Source organism: Fonsecaea multimorphosa (genome assembly GCF_000836435.1).
Source record: "Fonsecaea multimorphosa CBS 102226 unplaced genomic scaffold supercont1.7, whole genome shotgun sequence".
Classification (NCBI taxonomy): domain Eukaryota; kingdom Fungi; phylum Ascomycota; class Eurotiomycetes; order Chaetothyriales; family Herpotrichiellaceae; genus Fonsecaea; species Fonsecaea multimorphosa.
In genome coordinates this window covers 925,550-941,971 of record NW_015971641.1, presented here as the reverse complement: position 1 = coordinate 941,971, position 16,422 = coordinate 925,550, and the positions used below count along the sequence as shown (strand labels likewise).

At 54.0% G+C, this 16,422-nt stretch overlaps 6 protein-coding genes across 6 annotated transcripts; 1 reads left to right on the top strand and 5 right to left on the bottom strand.

Annotated features, from left to right (window-relative positions):
• Nucleotides 1-61: 61 nt before the first annotated feature.
• Z520_04564 (uncharacterized protein) lies at nt 62-1,489 on the bottom strand (the record flags this gene model as incomplete). The annotated part of the gene is made up of 1 exon (XM_016775070.1): nt 62-1,489. One exon carries the CDS (start codon nt 1,487-1,489, stop codon nt 62-64), a length of 1,428 nt encoding a protein of 475 aa, XP_016634050.1.
• Nucleotides 1,490-1,947: 458 nt separating this feature from the next.
• Z520_04563 (uncharacterized protein) lies at nt 1,948-3,802 on the bottom strand (the record flags this gene model as incomplete). The annotated part of the gene is made up of 7 exons (XM_016775069.1): nt 1,948-2,119; nt 2,189-2,286; nt 2,342-2,788; nt 2,847-2,921; nt 2,976-3,249; nt 3,312-3,501; nt 3,562-3,802. The coding sequence occupies 7 exons, from the start codon at nt 3,800-3,802 to the stop codon at nt 1,948-1,950; spliced, it is 1,497 nt and encodes a 498-aa protein (XP_016634049.1).
• Nucleotides 3,803-4,288: 486 nt separating this feature from the next.
• On the bottom strand, nt 4,289-5,947 carry Z520_04562 (uncharacterized protein; the record flags this gene model as incomplete). The annotated part of the gene is made up of 4 exons (XM_016775068.1): nt 4,289-5,368; nt 5,424-5,495; nt 5,555-5,829; nt 5,893-5,947. The coding sequence occupies 4 exons, from the start codon at nt 5,945-5,947 to the stop codon at nt 4,289-4,291; spliced, it is 1,482 nt and encodes a 493-aa protein (XP_016634048.1).
• Nucleotides 5,948-7,163: 1,216 nt separating this feature from the next.
• Z520_04561 (uncharacterized protein) lies at nt 7,164-8,502 on the bottom strand (the record flags this gene model as incomplete). Its single annotated transcript, XM_016775067.1, has 2 exons — nt 7,164-7,998; nt 8,054-8,502. 2 exons carry the CDS (start codon nt 8,500-8,502, stop codon nt 7,164-7,166), a joined length of 1,284 nt encoding a protein of 427 aa, XP_016634047.1.
• Nucleotides 8,503-12,736: 4,234 nt separating this feature from the next.
• Z520_04560 (uncharacterized protein) lies at nt 12,737-14,227 on the bottom strand (the record flags this gene model as incomplete). The annotated part of the gene is made up of 1 exon (XM_016775066.1): nt 12,737-14,227. The coding sequence occupies one exon, from the start codon at nt 14,225-14,227 to the stop codon at nt 12,737-12,739; it is 1,491 nt and encodes a 496-aa protein (XP_016634046.1).
• A 324-nt stretch (nt 14,228-14,551) lies between these two features.
• Z520_04559 (uncharacterized protein) lies at nt 14,552-16,084 on the top strand (the record flags this gene model as incomplete). The annotated part of the gene is made up of 2 exons (XM_016775065.1): nt 14,552-15,648; nt 15,784-16,084. The coding sequence occupies 2 exons, from the start codon at nt 14,552-14,554 to the stop codon at nt 16,082-16,084; spliced, it is 1,398 nt and encodes a 465-aa protein (XP_016634045.1).
• Between the last annotated feature and the right edge of the window lie 338 nt (nt 16,085-16,422).

Here is a 16,422-nt window from a genome sequence, read left to right as displayed (position 1 = left end):
GTAAACCTTGATTCGTCATTAGCTCGCAATGCGACATTCGTTCATAAGGGGGGGATCATTATTAAAACATCCTTTGGCGTAAAGACACAGTGGCGTCTCGCTTCCACAATCTCTTGAAGCCGTCGACCACCTCGCGGCTTTCAACCAGCACGCCTAGTTCCTGACTCGTCCTCCAGCTCGCGGCATCCATGTTGCCGCTCCCCAGCAGGATCCTCTCGTCGTCGACGATGGTCACCTTCGCGTGCAGCTTGACGGGGATGGACTCTTGGTCGCGTTCTTCATCATCAATTCTTTGCAGCCCCCGTTGCCCTTGCTGCTGCGGCGGCGGCACACCGGGTCCGTCATCGTCGTCGTCGAAGAAGAACGTTTCCAGCAGCGCGGCTCTTCCGGACCGTACAGCCCGTTGTCTGAGGTCCTGGATACAGCTCGGCGTGGTCGTGCCCGCGGTCACGATCTGCTCCACGGTCATCAGGTGGCGGTTTGTCCAGATGCAGACGCGGACGCCTCTCTCGAGCGCGTCGAGCAGGCATTCCAGCACGGTCCGCTCGGTCACGTTGGGCGTGAGCATGACGATGCTGGACTGCGCGGTCGAGAGAAGGTGGTGCGTGGCCTGCAGAAGCGGGGTGGGAGGGAATGGAAGGGGCGCTGCGTCCGGTAGGCATGGTAGACAACGACTCAGCAGGATACGTGGGTGCAGGTGGTTTGGAAGCTTGGCTGGAGTGTGTGGCGAGGGGAGGAGAGTTGTGGGAGCCGTTGTTGCGTTGGTGGTGGTGGTGGTCTCATCAGTAATGGCGGCGGGAGACTGGTCGGTAGACCCAGAAGAATATGGAGGCCTCCAAAAGTCGACGTGGAAGCGCAACAGGTGGTCGACGATGGGGCCCGTGAACGACAAAGCAACCTCGAACCACCGCTCCCATGACACATTGCACGAGGGGAAGATGGCGAGCTTGCGATCAATAACCACATACTTTGAATGGATGATGCCCCAGGGCCAGAAGAACTTGCGCACGACTCGGAGATCCAGGCCTCTGACCTCGTCGGGCTCCGGGAGGCCCAGTGTCGCCCAGCTTGCAGGGCCGTAGACCTGGCCCTCCGTGGGCGTCGGCAGGAGCATGTTCCGCGCTAGCGAGCTTGAGGAGAAACATATCTGCACTGTGATTTTCTTGGGCGACGGCGGCGATGATGGGGATAGCAGGACACGCCGCGACAGGTCCTTGAGCGCGTCGCAGAGTTGTATGCGGGTTGAAGACGCCGCCCAGAAGCACGTCACCAGCACGACCTCGGACTGTGCCGCTCGAATGGCGGGGATGATGGTGGATCTGTAGATGCTGGCGCCTGTCCCCGTGGTCAAGGATTGAAGATGAGGCGTGCTGAGGGTGCGTCGTCCCTGCGAAACTTCATCGATGTAGCCTGGATCGAAGTCCGCATGAGGAGCAGCTGTCGTCGGCTGCTGTCGGTGGTGCTGCATCAGGGGCTCCTCCGCCTCCATGAATAACGAACGAATGGATGGGACCGGGGAAACTGGAAACCTGTCCTGCTCGTATTCTTGCAGACTTCTTTTCCTATGTAGCTCGACAGCCGGCCAATCCGGTCGCTAAGACTTCAAGATGGCGAGCCAGGAGTTAGAGAGAGGGACTGGCGAGTTCGCTGCATAGCTCCGATCGATTCACCGTACAACTTTAGCCCCGATACTTCCAGCCTCCCATTCAATTGATCAGGAACTCAAGAGTCAACAACGGTGGTATTGCTCGTACGATCGCAGCTAGGTAAGGTCCTCGAGGTGTGCGCCACGCATCATCAAAAGCGTCGGTTCGGACAAGTCCAATCAGTTAAAGGACACGCGACGCGTGAAACAGCTCTTAATTACTAAGCCGCTTCGTATTCGGCGTAGTTCCAGATGGATATTACATATAAGACCACGTCGTGGCCACAAACACCATCATGATTTCATTCGTAGATCTCGACAACCTTGACTCTCACGCCCTTTGAATCCAACTTTGGGCTGGGGAGGAAGAAATCATGCTTCAATTCAACGTCCGACTTGTCGGTCTCGAACAGTTCGAACCGGAATCGCCGGAAAAGCGTCGCCACGAGAAGAAACAGTTCGGCGTACGCCAAGCTAGAGAGATGGACATTGCGGTTAGCTTGACCACAGCCCAGAAGAAGTGAACACCCTCACGATACATACTTTATCCCGAGACAGCTCCTGCTCCCTTTTCCGAAACCGACAAAGTAGCGATCAAGCGGAGACCCGTTTGGCGCTTTGGGATTCCCCAAGCCATCGTTCTGGGAGGTATGAATGGGAGTCCGGGAAGATGTTCTCGTCGTGATGGACATCCACAATTGACATCCCAACGACTGTGCGCAGGGGTATGGTCCACTGCTTGTACTGAAGCGGCTGCTTGAGCACACGAGGATTCCGCGCAGAAATGCCATATGAAAGACGGACGGCCTCCATGACACAGGCTCGCAGGTATGGCAGCTTTTCGACCTCCAGCAGATCAGGAATGGAAGATGCGTTAGGCATCACTTGGGCAATCTCCTCGTGTAGTCGCTTGTAAATCTCGGGGCTGTTCACGATGTGGAATGACGCCACGCTCAGTGCCCAGGCAGTCGTCTCGAGGCCGCCTCCGATGACCGTCTGGGCTTGGTCTGCCATGCGGCGATTTGTCTTGTCCTCGGGCGGGAGAGAACTCTGAAGCAAATCGTGGAAAATGGTGCGATGAGAAGACTTATCCTCACCCAGTTCATCCCCTTGAGTAAGTCGTTTGATCATATTTCGCAGATCCTGTGCGGAAGGATTTAGAGAAAAGCCAAACCGTAACGACTAGATATGCCGAACTTACAATTTGCAGCTGCAGTAAGCTCCCTAGGGCTGGCTGCATCTTTCGAACAAAGCCATGTGGGAGAGAATTCAAGAGCTAATGTCACTCTCAGCATCTGCGGGTCAATCGCTTGGTGAAGTACCAACTCACCGGGTGGAACCAAGGAAACTGGACTGCGACATGTCCAAACCCGCCCACAGCCATGAACGCGGCGTGGAAAGATTCTGAAAAGTCCGGAGAATCCAGGTGATTATAGCATATTCCAAACGAGTATTCTGTGATTATGTCGCCCGCAAAGGCTGGAAATGCCTCACTTAGGACCACGGGGTTGTCCTTCGCCTTATACTCGCGTAGCTTTTTGCTTAGCAGCTCAATCTTCTGCCGAATCACTGGTTGGAAATCCACAATTGACCGTTTTGAGAAGCTAGATCGACGTCAGCATCCCTTTGGCCCGTGTCTAAAAAGGAAGAATGCATTGAGACTCACAACGGGTTGAGCGCCACGCGGCGACGACGATGTAGAGCAAAGTCTGCAGTGGTTATGATGGAGCCGTGGTTCCCAAACCTCCCAGCCGCCCAGTCGTGCTTATTAACTAGCGGGACTTTGACATATAACTCATCGAAAAAATCACTGTCCTTGATATGGAGCTCGTCTGGAGCGACTCGAACAACCGGGCCTTGGTAAGGATGAGTTAGCCTGTTTGACTCAATGAAACTGTACAGGAAGTTTTACCTACCATATTGCCGATGCATCTCATCTATCCTCTGCGAGTATTGGCCTTTTAAGACGACCTCGTAGTAGAATTCGTACCATCGTGATAAAGCGGCACCTTTTGGTCCGGGAAATTTGGCGAGTGGCGACAGATACAACCGATTCACAGCAAGCGACACCAGATATAGGAGCCACGTGGTAGCTAGAATGGCCAAGGGTATTGTCAGGGAGCCTTGAACAAGCCCCTCGCGAAATGGCGAGGCCATCATGCAAGAGGTGCAGAGCAGGGTAGGCAGGACTGGATGGATGAGTGATGTGGTCTAGGATGGTCCATTGCGTGGTGAACTGACTGCTTTCACTGCGCACTTGAAGCTGGTCCTTAGCCTGCTCTCGACGGAGGCACCTCCAGAGAACATGGATAGCTGGCTCCAATGGACGAACATGCCGAATCCTCGCGTCGACGCCGGATGCATGGGGTTTCAATAGCCCGGCACGTTGAAGTATTGTACCCGGCAAACGGGAGACAAACACGCATACAGAATGTCAGTTAGTGGGTGTCCGGGCGATATGCACCTAGTGGCCTAAGGGCTTGACGGAGAACTAGCCTCCTACCGCCAATCCACCCCCCGGCTCTACCAACCTTAGTCGACAGTAGTTGGAGCTGGGCGGACCGCTCCGTCTACTCCAGCAGCTTGTGTGCACTACCTCGGACCCATGAATGCCTTCACCTTGGTTCATCGTCGTATCACTATTTACTTGTGTCTTTCAGGAAGCGCTGCTCCGTGCTGGGGCATCTCTCCCGGGACAATGCCTTCGAGGCGAATGCTGGCCCTGACCGTAGCTCCACCACCTACGTCGAATTTCTGCTGGAGGATCTTGTTGGGCGCATCCGCCACACTCGCAAAAGGGATATCGACGGCTCCGATCTCCTTCTCGCCGTTTAGAAGCGAAATGCGGAAGTCGTCCGGACTGCTGCCGACGAGATCGGTGGTGATGGGAAGTCGGAACGCCTGGTCGAATGCGGGATTGCTGATGTCGGTGCCGGGAGCGTCGGTCTTGACGGCCGTCTGGAATCGGTGATTCTTCCCCCAAGTCACGACCACGCTTGGTTTCAGGGCTTCGCGCAGGCCCTTAATGCCAAATGCACTGGCGACGAGGATGGTGGCCATGCCGGAGAGGCGGCCGTCGCCTTTGTGGTCGGAAGCAGTGAGGCTACCGGCATCGGCCACGTACTTGAAGAATTCGCACGAGATGGAGACTCTGCCGTCTGTTTCCTCGCCCTTGTGAACTAGTGGCAGCTCTTGCCTACCTCCGGCCACCAAAACCTCTCGGACGGTCGTCACGGCAAGGCCGACTTCATCATCTCCGTTGATATCTTCATCCAATACGTCCACCTTGATGCACTGATCAAAATCACTCACTACAAAGTCATGTGTCTCGTTCCACGACGGCCTGTTCGTATTGTTCCTGGTGGCAGTTTTCCACGATTTCTCCCCACCAACGTCGACCTTGGCATAGCAGTCTGGGGCGGCACGGGTCAACTTGTTGAAAAACTTTCTCGTCGACGACTTAGCCTCCTCTCCGAACCCCCACGCCTTTTCCACAGTCACCCGCACCATGCCAAGTGGGTAGTGGTACGTTTTGAAGTAGTCGCAGCTGGGGTCAAGCTTGACCAGCATTCGGTTGGGAAGGGTCAACATGGAGTTGATGATGCCGAGAATCACCTTGCGGACGGTGTCGTCGATGAGGGAGAAGTCGGCCACGTTGGCAGCGCCGGTAAAATCAAGCTTCAGAACTGGTGGGTTGATGAATGCAATCTGGGCGGCTCCGATCTGCCATGGAGTGTCAATGGGAAGAAGGGGTCCCAAAGGGCTGAAGATCTCGTACCAGTGGTATGACATTTGTGAGAGGACATAGCAGTATGGAAAGCCTGCCATGAAGCTGCACGCTTTTGACGCCCTTCAATTTGAATCAGTGGAACAGTTCGGCTGGTTTGGCAGCGGAAGACAGCCACTCACGAGGGCAGGGATCATGTCTGCATCCAGTTCGATGTCGGCTTTGCCCACCCAATCGACGTTCAGGTCCAGTATGATGCCATGTTCTTCACTCTTTGTTGTCTTTGCATTCGACAGTCGTAGAGGAACAGGGCCGAGATCGATCTTGGTAAAGTGCAGCGTGGCCAGGGGGCCAGGCAGCATCGTCTTGAACATGGGCTCCACGATCTCCTTGACCATTTTACTACCTGCGGCATTGATGTTGGGCCACAAGTACTTCACGATGTCATTCAAGAACTCTGGTCTTTTGCTTAGGGGACTGGTTCCTCAGAAAAGCAAATGCATCATCCATGTGCTCTTACCTGCTGATTCACCGCCACCTTCGGCAGTCAGCTTTTCGATGAATTGTCCTGACATGGTTGTCGTGACTTCGTTATTTGACGGTTAGGATTATGTATTCAGACTCTCTAAAGTCAGCACCATCGTGTGAAGAAGGAGGAGCTGCATTGCTTCGCAGCGTGAAGCACACAAGTACGAGCTACACAGCAAGCACGAATAGTTGGAATATGACGTCATTAATCCAGCTTGCTGGGTGCATGCGAGACGGGCTCGGGTGGCTCGACTCAAGACTATTCTGGCCGAGCGCGTGTCACCACGATCCATGGCCGTTTGCCAGCTTATAAGGGTCCTTGTACGCGTGGTGGTCGATTGGCCTGGCTCAGAATGGCTTTACAGCAAGTCAGGTCTTGGGTCAGATAATGGGGGCATGCTCAGGTATTGAAACGGAACCGCATTTTGGACAATGTCAAAATTTGCCGTTGAGTATTGGTTCCTGTGTCACCTCGAATTCGGCTGAACGCGAGCCATCTGAGGGAGGAAGAGCGCTTGATAGCCTTGATGCTTCTAGAGCAAGGAGTTACTGAGACGGTAGCGGAAGGTATCAGGGCTAGGGACAGTGATCGGAGTGTCGTTTGCTGAATGGTGCTCCTTCCTAAATCAGGTTCGGATCTGATCACTTGTCCTCCAGTTGGGCCTGTGACTTGCTGGTGGGCAAGGTCGGGGATGCCTATGCGAGGCTTGTTCAGAACCATCGACATTCAAGATACAAGAACAGTAAAAATGAAAGACTGCAAGAGTTGGTCTGGAAAAACCCTAACGCTGACAAAGCAACGACAGACTAAAATAGAGCGTGACAGAAAGCCTCTTTCGGAGAACAAGAGTTCGAAGGAAGGAAGAAACAACAAGGAATCGATGGCTGGCTTCATTGCAAATGATACACTTGTTCTCTAGAACCTCAGCTCCGAATGAGCTATGAGATCTCAGCAGCTGACCTGCCATTTCCCCTGTCAGCCAACAGGCCCTCTAATACTACAAAATCTCTTCTTTCTCATGAGATGTGAATTCTATCAACACATGGCTTTGCCTCGCTTCAAACATCAGACGACAAACCGAAAGTAAGAACGTGCCATTTCATCGAGAGCCAACTTTCCGATCGCAAGACAGCTCTTATCCGGCAATAATTTCGAGATTTAGCCAACACCAAAGTCGAGATGTTTAGAACTGGACGAAATGTGATAAGGTGAGAGTCCAATGCTGGTATCAAGCCACGCTGGTCATGCCATTAGCCCTAGTCTTAAAATCCCATGAACATCTCGTCCAGTTCTTCAACGTCGATTTGCTCGGGACTCATCATGGTCCAAGAAGCCACTCCCATCTCAATTCCATCCAAGTCAAGCGCCAAGCTCGTCTTGGCCACTGGTGCCTGATGATCGGGTTTGGCCTGAATCATCGGACTGCTCGAAAACAGCTTCTGCTCCGGCACGTGGAGAGCTTGATCGGACTGGCCGAAGAGAGCCAACCCGAGCTCTCGGTCACGTTTCTGGCGCTGTTCCGGGGTCTCTTCTGACACCTCGACAGATGAAGTCTTTTCATCAACCTCAATTGAGGCTTGAACGGTGGGGTTGTGTAGACTCATGCCACGGGCGCGGACCGCAGTGGCCGTCTCAGTAAACCCACGTTCGTCCTCCTCGAGTGGTGGACTTGGAGCCCTGTTGGTTCTACGCCGGACATCAGGCGTACCGTCTGGGTTGAGGCTGCTCCGGGCGCTGAAATACTCGCCAGGGGTCGGAGGCTGCATTGGGTCATCTTGATCCAGGTCGGGAGAGTACAGTTCCACCTCGGGGCTGGGAGACAGTCGAGCACGGTCTCGTTGATCGAGATCATCGTCACCCTGGCTGTGATCTGACACGCTAGGGGTCAGGTTCTTGACCGAGATCACTGGTGGAGGGAGAATGTCATCCGAGGACTCGGGAAGAGGCATTCGCGGTTGCGTGGTGAGGAAGAAGAAGACCTTCCGTGGATGGACCGGTATCAATTCTTTGGCCAACGGGCACGGTGACAAAGCAGTCCATGGTCTCTTAAGGTAAAGACTGAGACGCGAGGAAAGTAATGCAGCTGGATTTGCAGAACTATAGGAGCAGGTTAGTCAAGATCTTTATCGATATTCAATTCACCGAAACTCACTGAGCAATACTGGCGTTGGTGGAAGCCAATATAGTTGCCAGATCCCTGATCAAGTGTGGCCGGTTTCCCGTCTTTTCCAACTGCTCAATGACAGAGATCACAATATCATCATTGATGCCGTCCGTGTCGACTTTTCGCACCGGAGCACCTAGCTTGGGAGACGGGGGTGGGGTCTGCTCAACAGCAGCCGCAAGTGCTAGTGCGGTGGCCGATGTTGGGAGGTCGATCGCAGGAGAGCCGACTTTGGAGCGCGGAGAAGAAACTGGGGATAGAGGTTCGTCGCCATCATGAGAGCGTTTCTGTTTCTTTGACGGAGGCGGAGGAGACGTGGAGGACTCTGCAGGTGGTGTGGTGGTCTTGAGGACTGGGCGGTGAGCGCGAGAGCCGTTAGGCAAATGGATGCCCAGCGAAGGCAAGGAAAGTGATTTCCGACGAGTGTTGTAAGGCATGGTGGAATGTCATGTGTTGCCACGGATGAGGGACGAGAAGATGTTGTCGGTGGACTGTTGTATAACAGCACAATAGATAAAGTCGCGACACTGTAGGGCCGGGGATGGATGGGAGGGAGTCGTGTACAACAATCAACGGGAGTGTTCTGGTAACCTAGTAGAGGAGCCCCAGAAAGCAGGGAATTTGTTTTTGGGATGGGTGGAATTGTCGAATGGCAGAATGATGATTCAGGCTGCGGCGACGCCAGTCGAGGGATGGACTAGTGCTGCGTAGCGTTGGACAAGGGAGGGCGAAAGATGTGACAGAAGGGATGGTGGTTAGACGGATGGGTTTATGCAGGCCGGGGCGATGATTGGAGGAAGAAGGCAGCTGGAATGCGTGGCTGCAATGCAAGGTGCCGGGATCGTGGAGCAATGAAAACTCTCCAAAATGCAGCAAGGATGAGCTTCAATTGGCCTTCGGTGGTCCTACCCTCGCCTCCTTGCGTCAAGAGATCTTTGTTCCGACCACTTGACTTGTTGAGGTCAAACGGCGGTAAGCAGACAGATGTCGACGCTTGGTAGATCGGAGAGAAGGAGAGAGAGAAGGGTGGTGCGTGTTTGTATCCTCTTTTTTTTTCTGTGATGAGCAGAGCGCAGAAGCGAGAAATGGCGGTAATGGCAGCCTGCTAGGCGGCCGCTGGCTGTAGCTCAGGGTCCCGAGGACGTTGTTTGCTTCAAGGTGGTCGTGTGAGGGAGTGGGTCAAAGCAAATATTTTTGAACTGTCAAGGAGCTGTCTCTGGCCCGTGCTTCACGCAGGAGCGAAGGGAATGAGTTACACCTTGCAATGAAGGAATGAGGCCAATGCGACTACGACAAGGTAGTGAGTGGTACGAGTAGGGGAAGTAAAAGAGAGAGGAAGCTCTGATGGAAAAGGAATAATGATGGAGGGAGAGCTATCGCAGGAATGCGCAGGAAGAGACTTGCCTCTCTGGAGGGCCCGAGGGCAGGCAGCACGCCACAACAGTGAACAACCCCAAGGAAAAACCCTCGTGGGCACGCCGAGATGGGTCTGTCCATCCTAAAAATGCCAACGACTGTCACTTACCAGTGGGTGCCAGGTACCTAGCGAGGAGCAAATGGCGAAGTTCGATGCCTGGGTTCAAGGTTGCCCTTGATTGTCCCTTGCCCATCTTTTCTCGATGGGTCCTTTTTTCAACTCAGGTCCCTCCCCGTCCCTTCCCAAGGGTTGAGATCCGAGCGCCCAGCAGGCGCCAGTCGACCAGTCACCCAAGCTAAACTCGGGGTCATGGTTTTAGCCCTTTCCATCCGGCCCAGGCTAGTGTCTTTGGAGGCAACGCTGAGCGCTAAGCAGCCTCTCTGCCGTTTCTATACTCCCTAACCTGCCCACTGGGCTCGCGGATGCACCTGCCCGACTCTTTCGCAAACCACTGCCCGTCACCACACAAAGCGGTCTCCTTGCTTTACCAAAAAGCCTCCACCTGTTACGTCGTCGAGCTGCCATCGGCCATATCCAGGACGGGGCCAACATCGCCCAACCAGGTGCAATTGCTATATTCAGCCTTCATCCATCGCCGATTTGACAGCAGCAGAGATATCAAGGGCGAGTAGGTACAGCGTCAATTGTGGTGTGATTTTCCAGATCTCGCAGAACACCGCCATGAGACACCAAGAACACTCAACCCCTTCTGCTGTCAGATGTGCCGCCTGTCACTTACTCGTCCTACAGCACCACTAACTCGTCTCGGAAATGTCGATAAAACCTACCTAGGTACCACGACTCGCATACCTGGAGACGGCTGACATGTCTTTACACCCTCCCTCATCACTCACTAATCGAAGCGATACCTGACGGGCACCATCCGCCAGTGGAAAGAACAGATACTACATCGGTCATCCAGAGCCAAGTTTCGTGACTGCATCTCGAGTAAGCGCTTGTTGGCTGGGTATTGGTGCAGCGGGAGAAAGTTGTCAATCATCAGCCAACCTTAACACATTGACCTTCGGCCGTCACCCCTAAACTTCTGGAAAAGGCCGGCTATGGAGGCAGGGTTCTTTACCCGGACGCAGCTGGATGCGCTTGGGATGGACTCGGTAAGGTCGCTGCAGTCTCCAGGGGGTGGCTCAGTGTCCAGCGCAATAAAATGGTGACAGGCGAGCACTAGGCCCATCGTCCCGCGAATCAGCGCCCCGCTGCCCCTCCATCCCCATTCAAAATTTATTTTTTTTTCCCCTTCGCACTTTTTCGCGCCGCACAATTGCTCATCCTGAGTTTACGGATCCTTCCAAAATGGGCAATGCGCCTGGCCCATCATCGTTCGGCCTGCATTTGTTGCAGCTTCGTTGCTCTGGGCGACGTCACCCAGTCTTCGGATGGTGATTCCTCTTCTGCATCTGGCAGTACTTTGATACTATTCGAGCTTTTGTTGTTGGCTTCGCGCCGTCCGGAGTACAGAGACAGGCGGCTGTCTAGGTACCCGTCATGCTGTGGGTGGCTTTGAGTGATTTTGATTTTCTTTTTCATGAGCAACTCCACCCTGTTCATTTTGCCATCATCACTTACGTATCCAACGCAACATGAAAACGTCAGCTAGAAGGGCCAAAAAAATTCTCGGGAGAAAAAAAACAATTGACTTTGCGGCGAGGCCTCCACTAGCCGCTCCATCCGTCTATTGCAGCCGAGGAGCCACTCTTATCTTCACGTGATCTTTCGCAAGCTTTCCAGCCTGAGATACGGCCCCTGTCGAGCCTGCGACATATGGCACCCGCTGGCATCCTCCTGTTAGAACAGCGACTTTCTCGGGATAGATGGGCAGTGCCTATCCGAGAGCACGTTTGGTGCTTGATTGGCGACATCAAGGCGGTCAGGAGCAGACATGAGTCTAGACAAGTCCAAACTCCCAACCCCGCGGTGCGAAGGGAGATGGCTTGACAGCTGCACAGACATCTGAAACACGGACTATTGGTGTCTAGACCAAACGATTGGATGCTGTTTGTCGGAGGGGTGTCAAAGCCACGAACCGAAGCTGGTGTACGCGACCGCCTTGCAGGTCCAAAGCAAACTGAATCGCATCCCCGTGAGCCATTCTTGTGGGGCTGCTGCGTCAGGTCAACCTTGCTCAGATATCCTGCCACCATAATCCTCCTCCCGGAAATGCAAATCTATGAGATCACGGTCTGGACACCCTCTTTGCCGTCCTGTGCCTTCACTCTCACACATCCGGAGTCGGTTCGATGCATACCTAGTTAGGGCACACACTTCTTTGCGCCTAGTTGCAGTCCCGCCAATCTGAGGGCCCGACGCTTTCAATGCAGGAAACACCATGATGCAATAATCATGCGGAGAGCATGTGCGTGATTGGGACGGCAATCCACCATCCCCAACTTCCTCGCATGTGTGTTCCCCCAGACAACTTCCCAGCGAGCCAGCTGTCACCTCGCGGGCTGTTCCTCCGGATCTGCGATAATACACATCTGAGTCCTACTCACCCTTGCCTGAACATGGGGCTGGACTATTTCTACTCTGTGTTTGATGTCGGCGTATGCTCAACCAATATCACTCGCTTACGTCCCAGCTACTCGGTATTGGTCGAGACATTTTAGCTCCGGTCACTTGTACATTGTTGGAATCTTCTCCACGTGTGTTTCCCGTCACCTCTAGGATCATAGAGCGATCATTCATATGTGCTGACATACCAGCACGGCTGCATCGAAAATTCACCTTTGCACATAGGGATACACAACCGAACGCTTACCCGATGGGGAGGAATGTACTTCCTATTCTAATCTGCGACTCCAACTCAACCGAGTCGACCTTCCGGCTTAGGCTCCTCCTCCAACATCAGGCATGCGCCGAATAACAAGGGCTTTCTGCAAATCTCGCTGGCCGGCATCTGTCTTCTCCGGCTTTGCGGACGTAAAGCTTAGAGAGCCCAGCGAACCATGAACCCACCTGCCGGACGGTGCCCATAGTCCACATGTACCTAGGTAGCCATCGGAGACTGCTCGAGTTGAATGTCGCAAACCAGGGCCCAGGCACGTGTTCACGTGCCAACCTCGTTGTCCTCCTTTTTTGCTCAGCCTCGCGGCGCGTTCCTCGAAATGACAATGCGTCACACGGGCATCAACCATCCAGAAGACACTGGCAAGCGTTGCTAGCTAATGCTGCTGCTGCTGCCTATGAGAACATTGGCGGGGCATTTCGAATATCATGGGTCTGGAATATGTCCTCGTTCAATTCCTGCCAAACCATCCTCCCGTCCATCCTTTGACTTGCACACCTTGACTCAGATCTACGACAGCATTCTTTCCACCCTTGACCTTCTCCCATGTCTTCTCCGTCTTCTCATCTCCACTTCTAGATTTCGGTCTCGGCCTGAGAACATATTCATACGTCGTCCCAAAGTGGTATCTCCTCTTTCGCTCTACGATCAACCCGCTATCCTTTACAATTTGCTCAATGTCTTTATTCCACCAGCATCCATAGTGGTCAGCATGCATTTTTGCACCATTGTCCAGCACCCGATTGATGAAGCCAAGGTACGACCGGCCATGTTCGAGAAGGAGGATCTTGCCGCCCAAGTCTCCTCCGTACTCTGCAACAAGTGCATCTTCTTCCTGCTGCCTTTTCTGCTCTGGGTCTAGCTCCGAGACACCACGGTCTTTCCTTTTTGTGATATCCTCAAGACGTTGCTGAGATTCTTTTTCGATGATCTTCATGTCGACACCCGAGCTCTTCTCCCCTGGCTGCCTGCACAATTCGCCCAGCTGCCTCAAAAATGCGACAGGGTTGGTCTCACTGCACACACCCATAGTTTGAATGATTGTATCGAACCCACCTTCTGGCCTCTTGATAAGGTTCTTGTCGCCTGCGTCCCCGACGACGAATTGCACAGGCCCTGGAAACCGTCTCTTGTCCTTGACCTTCTCCTGCGACTCCTCAAACTTCTTCTGTGCCTGGTAGAGCATGATCTCACTCAAATCGTTGAACACCAAGCTTTCCACTCTTTTGTCTTCAGGCGTGACGAGAGGATCTAAGCGATAGAGCCCCATGTTCCTTCCCGTGCCGGCACTCACCTCCAGCACGTTCCCCCGAGCTTCTCTGCACAACTTCTCCCTCTTGCTCCTCAAAAACATGAGCTTCTCTGACAACTCGACCTCGTCGTCAAAGTTCCTCGAGAGATCCATCCATCGGGAAGAGACGTCGGCGTTTTGGGGGAGATCGTCTCGATTCTCATACTCCTTGACGGAGCGCGTGTAGGACATGTACGTGTAGGCGACGTAGGTGGAGAGGAGGAAGCCAAACAAGGAAGTGATCCAGAAGTAGGTGTTGGAGGACATGTGGATGCGCTGCCTCCGATTCTTCGCGGCGAGGTGGTCGAGGGCGTCTTGGGCGGTGGCGCGGTCGAGGAGGGTCGGTCTGGGCTTATGTTGCGGTTGCGACTGTCCAAGAGGTCGAGGGATGTTAGGGTTTGGGACGGTCTGCTTCGTCGTGGAGGCATGTCTGCGCGAGCGAAGGTGGAAGGAGGAGCTGTAGGCAGTAGTTCTCACAGCTTGTCGAGGCGTTGACAGTGCGGATGATCGCCCGACTGAACACGAGAGAAGACGCTGGCGATTGAGACATGCTGTTGACGTTGAGCGAGCAGCTGCGCGCTTCGCGGATATGGAGAGTGCGAGATGCGGGATCCTCGAGCACTCTATGTAAAGCCTTGCCGCTTCCGCCATGGAGCAAGCAGGGGATCAAACATCAATAGTTCATCTGCTGGACTCTCTGGAACCTGAAAACAATAATGCTGTCTGTCTCAAACTGCGTGCCAAAAATCAAAAGTGCTGGCACAACGCCATTTTAGCCGAGATTGATCCGACCTCGGACGTGAAAGGGCGCGGCCTCATCTCGAGGCTTTTTGCATCTGCGGAGAACCACGTCGCGTTGGTTAACCGGGCTAGAACGAGGCCTCATATCTCGGTTGTGTTGCGTCCGGTAAGTCTAGACTTTATTCTTCACCCAAAGAAGCAGGAGAGGGCATGTATACATAGTGCGGTTTCGCAATGTCTAACACCCCAGTTCCCCAGCACATATTGATCATAGGCGCCGGCGTCTTTGGTCTCTCCACAGCGCTCTCGCTCCTCTCCAACCCCGCGTACAATGCCACGCGCATAACCATCATCGACGGCTCCCCTTCCCTGCCAAACCCTTCAGGCTCCTCCGTCGACGCGAACAGGATTGTCCGCGCCGACTATGCCGACAAGCACTATGCCCAGCTTGCTTCGCAGGCGCAAGAGCTCTGGCGCGACAAGAGGAAAGACGGCTGGGGAGGGGAAGGCAGATATCATGAACCGGGCTTCGTGCTGACGGCCGACGAGGACAAAGATGCCTACTTGAGGCAATCTCTGGCCAATGTGAGGAACCTGGCACAAGATGGCGGCAATGTGGACTTGAGCAAGATCCGAGAAATACGCGGACGAGATGAGATCCGAAAAGCCACGGGTTACGGGAGTGTCAGCGGGGACCATGGCTACGCGAACTTCAACTCGGGATGGGCCGATGCCGAAGCGTGCGTGGCTTATGCATTGAGGAGGATACAGAGCGAGAGTGGCGGTCGTGTAACCATCCGCCCTGGTGCACAGGTCGCGAGGCTCGTATTCTCCGGAAGCAATTGTCAGGGCGTGGAATTGGCTGGTGCCGGAGGGGAGCAGATCCACGCAGACCTGACCGTCGTTGCAGCTGGCGCATGGAGTCCCAGCCTGATCGACCTTCAAGGGCGCTGTCTGGCCACCGGGCAGACAATGGCCTACCTGGACATCACGCCCGAAGAGCAGGCGGCAATGGAGAACAGACCGACCATTATGAACATGAGTAAAGGGATGTTCGTCATCCCACCGAGAGGGAACGTTCTGAAAATCGCCCGACATGGGTACGGATATCGAAACCCAGTGAAACTCTCCAGGGCGGTCATTGACCCTGAGATCGGAATCTCGAACGACCCTGACATTGACCCTGGATCCGTGCAAGTCAGCGTCCCCAAAGTTGGCATACCCATCCCGCTCGAAGCTGAAGAAGCCCTGAGGGAAGCTCTGGGGGAGATCCTGCCTCAAATGGCCGACAGACCGTTCACCCGCACGCGCATCTGCTGGTACTGTGATACGTAAGTCCTCAATTTCCATTTCCCGCGACTTGTTTCTTTTTTTCTGGATTCTGCTCGCACCCATTTCATTACATTTGAAATCCCCCAGATAAGACACCTCATCCATTTCCCCCCAAATTCTTATTCTTCCAACAGACCAAGCGGCGACTTCCTGATAACCTACCACCCTTGCTTCCAAAACCTGTTCCTCGCCACGGGTGGCTCGGGCCACGGCTTCAAATTCTTCCCCGTGATAGGCGACAAGATCGTGGCCGCGATTTCGGGCACCCTAGAGCCCCAGCTGGCGAAGATCTGGAGGTGGAGGAGTCGAGAGGATTTGAGGCGGGAAATGAAAGACGGCGGGGAGGACGGGGAGGAGTTTACGGGGTGCGAGGATGGGAGTCGAGCTGGGAGGAAGGGGATGGTGCTCGACGAGGAGATGCAGAGGAGGAGGTAGAGGTAGGATAGGATAGGATAGGATAGGATCGAGCCATTCGACATGTCTATCTATCTATCTATCTATCTATCATATTCTGGTCCCTCTACGACATGGCCGTCGCGAGTGTGCGCATGGACTATCACGATGAGCACAGGATACACGAAATGCAAGGGCCATCCGTTCTATTCCAGAATAAATAGATACTACCGTTTGTAGACGGACTGGAGTACCAGGGGCACGGAGGAGGGGTGGACGGAGGACAATGGGATGTTTCTAATCGACTCGATCAATCAATCAATCAATCAGTCTATCAATCGATGTTCACTTCTCCGTGCCGATCTGGGAGCGAAGAGTTA